Below are 13004 nucleotides of genomic sequence, written 5' to 3' on the forward strand. Positions count from 1 at the left end.
GAATACTGCTGCTGTATTGTACTATAACCTGTGATGTGCACCCAGTGCCAGTGACAAGTGCGGCACCAGTCTTTGACATCATCCCACAAACTGACCTAAAATTTACAGTCCGCGACAATGATTGGAGTATGTCCCATCATGTATTCACATGATAATGGTTGAATGTGTGTTTGTTTTAACTGCGATTTGACACAAAATACATGAAAACATAAATTAAAATGTCAGCCAGTCGACATCTGGATAACAGAGAACCTGGATATATAATCGATGGCCAGATAATCAAGGTCCTACTGTAATCTACAACATGCTATTTGTAGGTCTTTGAAAATATTCTAAAAAGAAAAAGAGAAGTCTCCTGTTGATACTGTATCGTTATATTATTCTTTGCACTTTAAAACCCATTTCCCTGTCCACTATCATAACCGAAGCAGAATAATTTCAGCAGTCTTATTTCAGGGATATTAGTAAATTACAGAGGATTGACAAAGGTACAACATATGATAGTTTAATTTCAATGTGTCAGACTAAGAGCGTAATGCCATGTTAGCACAGGTATAAGGTAAAATGTTCGGCAATTTCTTGACATTGCAGGCAGTGTAGAGTCTACACATTACATGTAACCGACTCTTTATCATGATGTAGCATACAGAGCCAAGTAGTTGGTTGGTAAGAAAATGTGAATATCTTTTGGATTCAAGCATTTCACAGTCCAGCTAAACTACACAATTACTTGTGTTGATTTCATTAATTCAGTTCACGCTACCTTTCAATAACCTTGCAATATCAGTTCGGGAAACCCACTCACTGTCAGTCGCCACGTCTGCACTCAAGCATTGCCGCGCCGCCGCGCCTGGCGACACTCACGCCAGTAATCGCTCGCATTTCAGCATTCGCATAGGTCGTTTGACATCGCATTTAAATCCATGATTTTAGATATGATGCCTCAAACCGATTTTGCTCAAATTTCGTGAGTAACTAGGAAACTTGTGAAGCTTTATGGACATAATCAAGCGAATTGCCGCAGTCCTTTCATTTTCGCGTTGCATTGCAAAAAAGCGTGGAGACTCCTTATAAGGGGTGCCCCGGGGGTTACTTACAAGGGGGACGGGGTTACTTATAAGGGGGACGGGTTACTTATAAGGAGGGACCCCCCTTGTGAGTGGGTTTCCCGAACTGATATTACGTAATAAAGTTTTTAAATTTACAGAAGTATATATAGAAAAAAAGTGACCAAAAGATAGCTCTGTATCTTGTTGCAGGGGATGTGTTCCGCAGAGACTACGTCTGGCTTCACAAAATGGAGGAGAGCCGTAAAAGTCAAAAAATTACAAGACTCCTCCGGACAGACAAATTTTTCTGTCTGAGGAAGAAATAGATACAAAAATCTGTCTGTTCTTAGGAGAACTGTCAAAGGTAAAAAAAGTTATAAAATTCCCTGACGATAAACACTGACTGATCTTTCAGTCTAAGAAATATGTCATCAATAAATCATCAGTCAAACACTCAAATATATTATCAGTTAGATAAATATCCTTTTAAAAGAAGAATTTAGCATTTCAGCACTTCCTGAATAAACTGCCTTTGCTTGTTTGGCTTTAGTTATATTTTTACTTCTGATCTGTCAAGACAAGGTGGTCTATCCTATTGTTTGTAGTATTTCAAAAGTTGAAGGTGGTTTCTAACTGGATGTGAAGGGCATTGCAGCGTGAAATTCCAGAAATGATTCCTTAATTCTAATGCATCTGTCTTCAAACTCTACAGGCATATATCTAAAGTAAACTGAGTTGCCATGGCACACTGCACATTCCTGCCCATAACCACAAAAGAAAAGGGAAACCACACAGCAATGCATGGGAGAATAATGTCAAACAATCGCTTACAATTGCACAATCTACCGCGCTTTCAAAGGGTATACTTGTTGTAGGTAGTGGTGTACTTGCTCCGCGGTGGGTGTGCGTACCCAACATCCCCGTTCGTTCGCCGGCTAGCTGCAGTGTGCAGTGCGATGTGAATGTATTGGACTATTGTGTGCGAATTGACAAAACAATCTCGGTCCCTACCTGTACAAGTTGCTAGTTGGAACGATAGTCACTGGGGTGAGCCGGCAAACCGAGCTCTATCTCCACTTAGAAATCCTCGGAACTTGATGCTTCCAAAAAAATCCCTCACAGTGTTTCATGTATCTCCGTAGATAAGTTAGAATTCCGGTACAAGAAAGAAATACTGTATGCCTCTCTTTCGTTCCCCTTCCGTGTTCGTACCGATACCATAATCGTGACAGCTTCAACACACACGTGCAATATACGCATGCGTGAACTCTTGGGGTCATCCCCGGGTTAGAAGCTTCTAATATGACTGAAGGCACAATGATGAACAAATTTTTAAGAATTGTAGAAGTTATGCCAATGTTAGATCGTTAAAATGGTGCTGACGTTATTCGTAAACTGCTTTTACTGACTGCAGATGTGTAATGAACGATATACATGCATTTCTGTGATCATTTTCTATACGTTCCTCAAAACTCCCCCATCATGAAGAATGAACTTGTCCATTGACAAGTAAATAAACCTGCCCATCTGTGACCTGTACGTGAAAATTCTCTGGCAGCATTCGATCTAAAATTTCGAAATGAGGATGCAGTTGGGCTGGATTTCATTCGGTAGGTATACCGAAAGTATCTTTGTATATCTAGGTGCAGTTTTAGATACCTACAAGTAATATTTTGCCTACCTAATGGTGATATTTCAAGCGATAGTACGTGAGTGTGCTGACGGCACAGTCCCTTGTCAAATGCCGCTGAGCTACGCGCCTGTGTGGGCGGTGTACTGTTAGTATTACCCTGAACTAGCCCGCTGGAGTGATGTGTAATCTCCGTTGAAAGCCCATGTGCGCTGTGGCCGTGTTGATAGTAACGGTCGGAGAACGTGTCTTGTCCCAGTAATCTACTACTGCTAACATTTCCATATCCATGTGCCGGGCTAAACGCAAAATTTGGTAACGTGCATATTGGAAGCTAACGGTATTTCTTGATGATTAAAAGAGCTAGACGCGCGTAAAATCACATCATAACTAAGGTGTGTATGCATGGGTATATTTACTAGATCTAGTGTTAGATGTAAATTTACTGATAATCATAATGTTGTTCGACTAGCTAGCACACTGTAGTTCGAGTCTAGTTAGAGAAGACTTAGAATGAAGCAGCAAGCATAATTGCAGCGACAGGTACTATATACTGTGCAGCTTGGCCTTGAGGGCAACCTCTGATGGAATTCCATCTATTTTCAGACATATTTTCTGTGTCATTCATAATTCATATATAATCATACAAGGCAAATTTCAAGCAGTGCAATCTGTTCAATTGCTTCTATGTCGATGAGCACTGTATACATAAACTATATGTCTTCATTGTCATCATGTGTGCCATATACCTTGGCCTGGATTGTTGTTGTTGTTGTTGTTTTGATGAAATATATGTTTGTTTTAGGTGGTTTATTATTAAGCAGAAGTGAGCAGTTGACCAGAGTTTTACCTGTGTCTTCTGTTTGTCTGCCCTTGCACCTAAGTACAGTCCTAGAATCATATTAGATGTATTGCAAAGCTTTGCTGTTCTTTCAAGATCCAACAGTAGCTTTGATATACTGATAAAATGTTTTCTGGAGACTCAGTGTAGATTAAAAATAAAGACAAGGAAACATGCAAAATTGGGTTGCCCTGTTTTCTAACATTCAAAATTGCATGCATAATTATTATTATTATTGATAAAGACAATTGTACTAGGCTCTCATATTCACATCCATGTTTGCAGAATATGTTTGATATGATTGTCAGTTGCAACTTTAATTCAAATTGACCTCGTGCTCAAACACATCATGGACATTTTAGGCTTCGTAACCATTAAATGACACTTTGCTAGGTTTTATGTGGGATGCACTTTGCTTTGATTTGAGTACCAATGCATATCTGACAGTCCAACAGGTGACGTACATGTAGTTTCTTTGTATCAGTCAACAAGCCCTTATGCATTAATGACATTGTGTTAATAGTAACGGTAATATAAGTAATAGGTAGATTTCGAATTCATTACAGTTCATACATGAGGTGTGACTTGACTCTAAATGATATTTACTTGTTTAGACAGCAATTTTCAGTACGATTGCTCTTATTCAAAGGAAATCATGTAAAAGAGTGATGATAGAAACAAAGGTAACAATTCTGTAAAATTTGTGAATTGAAAACTGATATGAATGTTATATGGTCAGCTCAATTATTGTGCAATGGACTGACTTATCAACAGTAACATGACTGTCATTGCTGCTAGATTTTGATATCAGTTCAGTTCACCTTCCACTGTGAAAATAGACCTCTGGGTGTATTGACATCTTACCATTCCTTTTTTAAGCGAGACTTTTTTTGTTTTTACTGTGGAGTGAATTATTTGTGGATGCATTTGTGTATGCCATTTCTCCCAGTATTCTACAAGAGCCTTCAAGGCCCCCAAACAAGATTCTATTTCCCCATTGACAGAGAACAGACAGGTTGGTAATCCACCTGTGCAAAAGCAGTCAAGCGGTACATAGTATCCACCTTTCCATGGTCAACTTTATGTGCCATCAAACAATGAAAATATTGATAATGACTTGAAGTATGAACAGAGCATGCACTGATGGGTTCACAAACTCTTTTGTTATACACAAAAGAGACACATGAATGGGGTCAGCGAAAGCAAATTATCTACTGAGCTCAGCCTTGATGGCTACGTACTTCATACAATTCTAATCATAAAACAAGCATGCACTACATTGGAAAAGGGGCAAACTATACTGCCATACATTCAGTTTTCATACAGAAAGAAAACAAATATTGATAGAAGAAACACTAATCTTTGTGAAGGTTTGATGTCACTAGTCTTGGTTCAAGTGTATGCCATCCACTTTTTTGGGAGAAAAAAAATGACTTGATTAAGTCACTTTTCTTGGAAGCATTTATACACAAATTTACATGAATTTCAGCCACTAATGCAGGCACTCTTGTCTACATAATAATAATAATGATAATAATAATAATAATGATAATAATGATAATAATAATAATAATAATAATAATAATAATAATAATAATAAAGATAATAATAATTATGATAATAATAATAATAATTATGATAATAATAATAATATATCAGTTGATGCAAACCTGGTATGCCAGGTTCCCATAAGGAACGGGTTAATAAGCTTTGTTGTTTAACTGGCCTAAAGCTCTTGGACATTTGTGGCAGATACCAAAATCATCCTAAAATTTCAATACTAGATATACTTTTATGCATTTAGCTATTATGAATGTGATTAATTACATAAAGTATTCTTGGTGAGCAGACTTTGTAGACAACAATTGTTGAAATTTGCAGTCACAGTCAGTGTAAGCATATTGATGATTTAGATGGTTATCTTTTTCATTTACAATGTTTTGTTGTATTGCTGAACACTCATCATTCATTCATTCATGGTGTTGTTCTTTTTATTGGGGAGGGGAAGGGATAATGGAAACTAGCATGTGAGAAATTTTCTCTGTAGTCACAAGAAGTAATAGTAAGATAGTGTATTATCCAAGAGAAGTGAAGGAATTTTATTTTGACACTAAGATATCTCTCTTATCTGAAAATGTTCATCAAGCATGATATACAATGTACATCTTGTATGCATACATACACATATTGAACTGCCTTTTGCTGTAAGTCATTTTTTCATAATTACAGAAGTTTTTTTTTATTATTATTAATGCTACACAAGTTGTTATTGAACAATTTTTAATCAAGTGGAAAAAAAATGAGTATGATAGATCAAATTGGTTTGGAAAATATAATAGAGCAAGCTTGAGATAGAGATATATTACTTGTTGAGTTGATTTGTTTCAGTATGACATAAAAAAATGATAGACAGATCAACCCATTAAAGTTGAACTGATTTTGCTAAAACACACATTTCCCATCAGGACATCTGCCCAAGAATACATGGGAACTAGTTTTCAACAGGTTATGTTCTGTGCTCAGCTCTTGCACTCGACAGTGTTGGTAATGTGTGCCCCAAGAGATCTGGCTGCACTCTGAAAATGCTTTGCTGCCCTCTAGTGGTGAGCTCATGCAGAAGCTACAATGATTGGCAGTGAAATGTTGTTGGTTGGGTTCCTGAGTTCTTGTGACACTTTATACTGCAATGAAAGTATTTCAAGTAGATTCAGATAGGCAAATTAGTTGGTAGCAATGAAAGAAATACTTCCTGTCACAGAAAACATTAATAATAACATTATTTGGATTTGATTTTTTTTCTTTGATGTGTCTCATGTATTTTGGGATTGTTGTTGTTATTGATTTTGTTTATCTTATATGGTCACATGAATCATTATTTCAGCTTGCTGAGAGGGTAAAACGTTGTTGTTGTTTTGTTTTGGGTTTTGTTTTGGGTTTTTTTGCATTAAGATTTAGGATACCTTGTGGTTCTAGCCTCATGTGCCCAACTTTAAACAATCAATTGCTAAGATTCAAATGATACCTACAATGTTTGTACACATGTAGGTATCAAGGGATAGATAGGAGTGCATTCATAGTTTGTAACTGAAAGTCATAATAAGATTTGATATCAGGTGAAATAGTTAGAAAATATGTAATTTTTCTTCCTTATCTGTCTTGATGAAATAAGTGTTTAGTTATTGATGTCTCAATTCTTGCTTAACTAACTTCTGACTCAAGTTTGCTGTGAGACATACCAGGTAATGGCAGATAAGAATCTGTGAAACAGATCATGACTTTTGTACACTGAACTAGGATTCATCTTTGCTGATTGGTACATCTGTCCTTTATTTAAAGGACAAGTTCACCTTCATAAACATAAGGATTGAGAAAATGCAACAATATTAGTAGAACACATCAGTGAAAGTTTGAGGAAAATTGGACAATCGATGCAAAAGTTATGAATTTTTAAAATTTTTGTGTTGGAACCGCTGGATGAGGAGACTACTACAGCTTGTGAGTCATATGCGTACAACAGGATAAAGAAAATGTAAAGAAAATTCAACATATTTTCACTTTTTTCGCATAATAAAAGAGCACTTGACTTGTCTCTTTCTAAAAGCAGGGGGAATAATATTACCCCTAACATACGTCGGTAACGAGTCAAGGGAATATGTACTTTTTTCAAAAGATGGAATTTTGTGAAATTCTCTATATATTTTCCTTATATTGTTGTACGCATGTGACATCTAAGTTATTCATACACTGCAGTAGTCTTCTCATCCAGCGGTTACTACACAAAAACTTCAAAAATTCATAACTTTTGAACGGGTTGTCCGATTTTCCTCAAACTTTCAATGACGTGTTCTCCTAATATTGCTACATTCTCTCAATCCTTATGTTTATGAGGGTGAACTTGTCCTTTAACTTGTCAGTGAATAGTTTTTCCATCCTTTTATTTTTTTTTTATACAGATGGCCTTTTTATTGGACTGCTCAATGCTACATTTCATAGAATTTGTATTTGAATTTTGGCAAACTTGCATAATTGACATTATTACCAAATACTGATTTTTTTTTTAAAAACTTGGTGAGGTGCAATCATGTACCCTAGCACATATTTGTCTCCTTCTTCTTCATATGACAAATGTACCTGGTTGATACTGTCTGCTGACTATACCTAGTCAGCTGAAGCAAACCACAAGGAGTCAGTAACATTTGCCCTTTTTTTCTTGTGTGGATGGGTAGGTGTACTACTTCACCTGGCTATGCACCCTGCTCTTTACGATGAATGAATGAAGCGGGATCTTTTCTGTGCTTGAGTCATGAGTAACTCACCCATGGGACTTTCATTTAATGTCTTATCCAAGAGATAGAGTGTTTTGCCTCTTAGAGGGGACGGTATAATTACACAAAACATTGCTCAGCTAGACTCAGGGAATAGAACCCAGGCCCTGTGGATCTGGGGGCAGACAAGCTACCGACTGAGCCAAATCACCACCCATGACACATAGGTTTGATGGAAAAAAAAAACAATTTCTTTAGTAAGAGTATGAGAATGATAATACAGTCTTATTCACATAGCCTCTCTAGGACTGTTCTTTCAGAGGGCCCTACCAATAGTATTATCACCCCTTCATTGCCATGCGCGCATTTTTACACTCGGGTTGAGAGGGATATCATGGATAAAGACATGTGGTACAAGGACATAAGCACTTGGCAAACTCGTCAAGAATCAAGAGTTATCAATCGCCCCACAGTCCTCCAACTTCATGCAAGATGGTTATACGACTGATGATACAAACTATACTAGATAGCAATTATAAGCAGTGATATATTCTTGAAGAGGAATGAACCCGTAAAACAAATGGATTCACCGATTAAACAGCAAAAATAATGCAGCAATGGATCAATGAGACTTTTTTGTGAGCTTTGCCAGATTTTTAAGAATATTTCATTTTATTATTTATGTTACTCATATGATTTTTATCATTTGTCATATATTGTCATCAAGATATGAAAGTGGTCAGATTATTTGATATTGCATCTTATGGTCACCCCAAAACTGTGATGTAACTGACATGAAATCAATATCACTTTCATTACAGTCCTTTACTATTTTGTTCTTTATAAATGTAACATTTTGACTTACTGTGTATCATTTCTAGAGGAGGAAAATTCTTCATGATAGGGGTCAAAATAATTACATGATTGAATTAGAGCTGTATATACCCCAAGAGAAAATTAGTTTTAATTCCAATGATTCCTTTCAAAATTTCGTGAAATCATGTGTTTGGTATTTTTATCTTGGCATTAGTGCACGAAGCTTTCTTCCTGGGTGACTACTAAAATATATATAGATATATATATTATTCTTGTTTAGAGGAGCTAGAGTGATTCCATTACACCTCCAGCCAAAGTTTCCCCCCCCCCATAAAAAAAAAAGGGAAGTCAAGTTCTTTCTCCATAATGACAGTCAAGATGATTCCTGCAAGGGTGAATTACAATGTACTTTGAATATTTATACTCAAGTGTGCTTTCCAGCAATATAGGGTGTTGAAAGAGACAAAACTGTTTTGGGTTATATTCTTTTATGTTCTGGTTATTCTAATTACACATATTATGATCAATATTTGTTCAAGTTTTAACACTGACAGGCAGTACCATTGATGATGCTCTTCTAGTTTGCATCGATTATGTACAGACTACTTACATGTTGAAAGATAACTGATTGTTTTTGTTTTTTGGTGTTTTTTTTTTTTTGCTTTGTTTTGTTTTGTTTTTTTGCTGACCTACCCTTAGGTGTATTTTCTTTGCCAGATCTTTCGTTACGAACTTTATTCATGGATACGTAGTCTTAAAATCTATATCAATGAAAATATATCCACTAGCTTGAGAACATGAATGAATCAATTGATGCTAGGTTTTAGTGAGGGTATAATCTATATCAAACTGTTGAAAATTAATTAGAATACAGAAATGCTGAAATAAGTTTATGTGAAGTTCTCAGTTTTGTTTTCTCTACTACCAAAAAAAAAGTAGACAATGAACTTGATTTGCACTTCTTACCTTTTTCTATAAATTCCAGCCTTGCGTATTCCATCTTTGTTTGCAATGTTTCTGTTGTGGCTCCTGGCCGTTATGTGATCTGGAACTGCCGCACAAAACATGTTTGTGTTCCAAATTTTATGCACAGAGGTTAATGTCGAATTAGAAGCACTAGATGGTTCGTCTTTTGCAGTCAGAGCCTCTCAAGCTGTCGTGGTGGTGAACTCAATCCACTCACCGGTTGTTGTGTATTGACGCTGATCGTGTATTCTTCCGTGGTTCTCGTTATCTTTCAGACAAGGCAGATATATTCTTCCCTCGTCTATCATCAAGTCGAGCTGACAAAATCTAGTTTTGAAGCCACAAATTCTCCTTCCTCACCTCACTCTGGGAAATTCTTGAGCCGCTTAATAGATTTTGGCTCCTCGTCCGTCTGTTCAAATTACTTAACTGCCTCTTCTCAGGCTCTCCTCCATATACTTTGTGAGGCAACCCGTTCGGTTAATGCGATTTATCAAATTATTTTCACGCTCCACCACAAATATTTGTGCACATTTCACATATACAAGTGCACAGTGCCAGATGTAATCTAATAATGCTCACTCCCAGAGAAAGTTAAGTATGTAGTCACAGTTAACTTGTACTACTATCTCAATGTTTTCTTCTGCAGAGAAACAGTGGTAAAAGCGAGAGTTGTTTTAAAAATCAAAGTCCATCCGAGAGGTGATCTCATCTGCCGAGGAATTTTCAAGCTCTCCAAGGTCACACTTTCACAGTTGAACTGTCATCTTATCTAGAAATTTGGCTCTTCCCTTTGTAAAGATAAGCATGACCATTGTTTGCCAATTGAAAGAAGAGCACACAAACCAAAAAGAAAAAAAAATGATGTGGAGGTGTACAAGTGGTCCTTAAAGTTAACTTTGTTCCTGTAACAAAGAGACGGGTATGATGAGCAGCACTCAAACAGGTTCACAAATCAGCAATTGCAATAACTCACAGAAACAACTTGGAGCAGATTGATGTAGCCTGTGCAGTCAAGGTGTAGGCTGAAGTATGAAAATAAACATCAGGTGCTGGCAACAAGTGAGGGAGAAGTAACTCAGATCACCTGCTCTTCTTAACATTCAAACAGGGGGGGAAGCTACGCGCACTGACACGTCGACCCAGACAAACTTGTCAGTCACGTAAGCATTTTCCAGCTTATGCGCTCGCTTCCTCAAACAGGCAGAACGTCAGTCACCAGGTCCGGTTGGTTCTTGCGGCAATCCAGGGCATCTCAACTCAAGTTCCCCCCGTAACAAGGCAAGGAAAGGAAAAAACCCTAAATTAATTTCTTGACGTTAATGCAAAGTCTTTGCTGCAACTGAAATGGGAAGGGTGTTGACGACTTATGTCCAACACGACCTAATTTTACCCATTAAATGCTCTCAACCCTGCTGCATGTGAAAATGTGATTTAATGTTTCCGCAAAAACCCCACCTTATGTAGGAAAGGAAAACTTGATCTGCTCCCAGACCGCGCTGACTTTTGATCCCGTTCCAATGTTTTCAAAATTGACATTCTCCGGAGAATGCGAGGAATTTCTAGTCGCAAGTGTGCAGCTGCATGTCAAACACAGTCATGCTCAAAACTGTATGGTAGGTTTATTTATTGGATGAAACAGCATGTTTGCCTTTCAAAGCAGTTTTTCTAACACCTTGGATTCCTTTAATTTTGTAATGCTGTGTTCTCTGAAGGGAGCGACAATCATGCAGAAAATCCTCACTTTGCAAAGATGCTAATGGTGTTAGTACAAGTAATTAAGTAAAAAGATAAATATTAAGGAGGATTTTTCTAAATGTATGATTTAAAGGTTTGGGTTAAGACTATTCAAAAAAGTGATAAGACAGAGGAGAGGATAGTGCTTGGGAAGAAGATGCTCCCCTGGACAGGAGCAGCTCAAATAAGAATCTTGAATTTAAGAAGAGAAAGAACTCCCTGGCATGGATCGGGGGAAACTTGGACGCTTTTCAAATCGTGAGAGTGATGCGGGATGATGACGATGAAGATGTCATCAGTCATGGCAAATTAGGTGCAGAACCTCAAACCAGCATCTTTCGCGAGTTAGTGTCTGCCCAGCCGGTCTCCACCTCTCTCGATGAAAGTTGTCACAAGAAATTGCCCATGCGTCGTCGAGACTCTTGACAAAGTGCAGCACGTGGATGCCGCTTTGATGCCAAAAAAAAAGTTTTGTTGTGATGCTTTGTCGAGGATAGTTCTCTGGAGTAGAAAGGATGGCGATGTAAGCACACATGCTAGAACGAAGAAAGAACTCAGTAGCATGTGTCGTAGAGTCGGAAGATAGCGATGTGCTCTAGTGCAACATGAATGTAACCAAGCAGACAGTGTCAGGGGGAAAAAATTCTCTCTCAGAATTGCAAATCCAGCCTCTTGCACTGTCAGAGAGATGCGTCCGTGGCCTGTGAGAATTTTCCTCGCAGCAGCAGAAAGATGGCCCAAAGGTTAGATGGGTTCAGCGCAGAAAATATCAAAGGTGTTCACATCACCGGGAAGATTTCAGTCTTGAAACACAGTGCACCTTCCTTTTCCTCTCCTTTGGCCTCATTTATCTCTTTGGTTTTTCTTGAAACTGGAGGCTGCAAAGAGATAAGTGTAACCATCCGCACCGGTGCCACGCGATACTGTTGTGGAAAAAGCTGTAGAGTGATGGCGGTGTGTTGTGGTTGTTACGGTAACTCCTACATCAACAGAGGAGAACGTCCCCAAAGAGAGGATGAAGTCACAGATTGTTGCCGGTGTGAAACTCCCAATCTAAGCCAAGGTGGTAAGCTTTCTTGCTAAGGTTAATGAAAAATTTCTTCCTCAGCATCCACAGACTTGATGGACTCTAGCTAGATCTTCTGAAGCAGAGGAGAGAGTGTGTTTGTACATGGATGGTTGTCTTTGCTAGAGTGACAAATATCAGTCACAAACACTGCACACAGAACTACAGTCCGACTGAAGTCAGTTTTGACAAAGGTAACTCCTTTTCTCGTAAGTTCTGAGAAAATTTGGCAATCCCCAAAGACCAGGCCTCTCGTCAAACTGTATACCTCTGCCAAGTAGAGGGGGGAGCGAAGAAGAGAGAGAGAGAGAGTATAAGAGATGGAGAGAGAGGGAGAGAGGGGATATGAGATGTTGCCCTTGATCCAAGCACCCTCTCTGCAGGTGGTTGAGTGCCCTAGATCTGCCCTTGTGAGGGGGCGGGGCAAGGGCAAGGAGCTGAAATGGCCATCAGCCATCAGTGAGAGAGGGGGCAAGGGCAGGTCATGTGACTGTAGTACAGGTATGGGACAGCACAGGGAGGGATGGGGGAGGTTGCAGGAAAAGGCAAGGTGATGGGGGAGAATTAGGAGAAAAAGGAAGGTAGTGAATGTTAGATGACCGAGCATGGAGAAGAATGATCACAGATTGGATAG

At 38.3% G+C, this 13004-nt stretch overlaps 1 protein-coding gene and 1 pseudogene across 1 annotated transcript in view; one reads left to right on the plus strand and one right to left on the minus strand.

Moving 5' to 3' along the window:
• Nucleotides 1-10639, minus strand: part of LOC139745244 (uncharacterized) — a 314489-nt pseudogene extending 303850 nt beyond the window's left edge.
• Nucleotides 2562-13004, plus strand: part of LOC139745245 (epsilon-sarcoglycan-like) — a 107448-nt gene continuing 97005 nt past the window's right edge. Inside the window, exon 1 of the mRNA XM_071655649.1 lies at nt 2562-2659. Within this exon, the coding sequence (XP_071511750.1) occupies nt 2629-2659 (31 nt within the window). The 5' untranslated portion in view covers nt 2562-2628. The remainder of the gene's footprint in view (nt 2660-13004) is intronic.

Source organism: Diadema antillarum, unplaced genomic scaffold (genome assembly GCF_040938485.1).
Source record: "Diadema antillarum isolate AM-2024a unplaced genomic scaffold, OU_Dant_1.0 seq00001244_RagTag, whole genome shotgun sequence".
NCBI classification, from domain to species: domain Eukaryota; kingdom Metazoa; phylum Echinodermata; class Echinoidea; order Diadematoida; family Diadematidae; genus Diadema; species Diadema antillarum.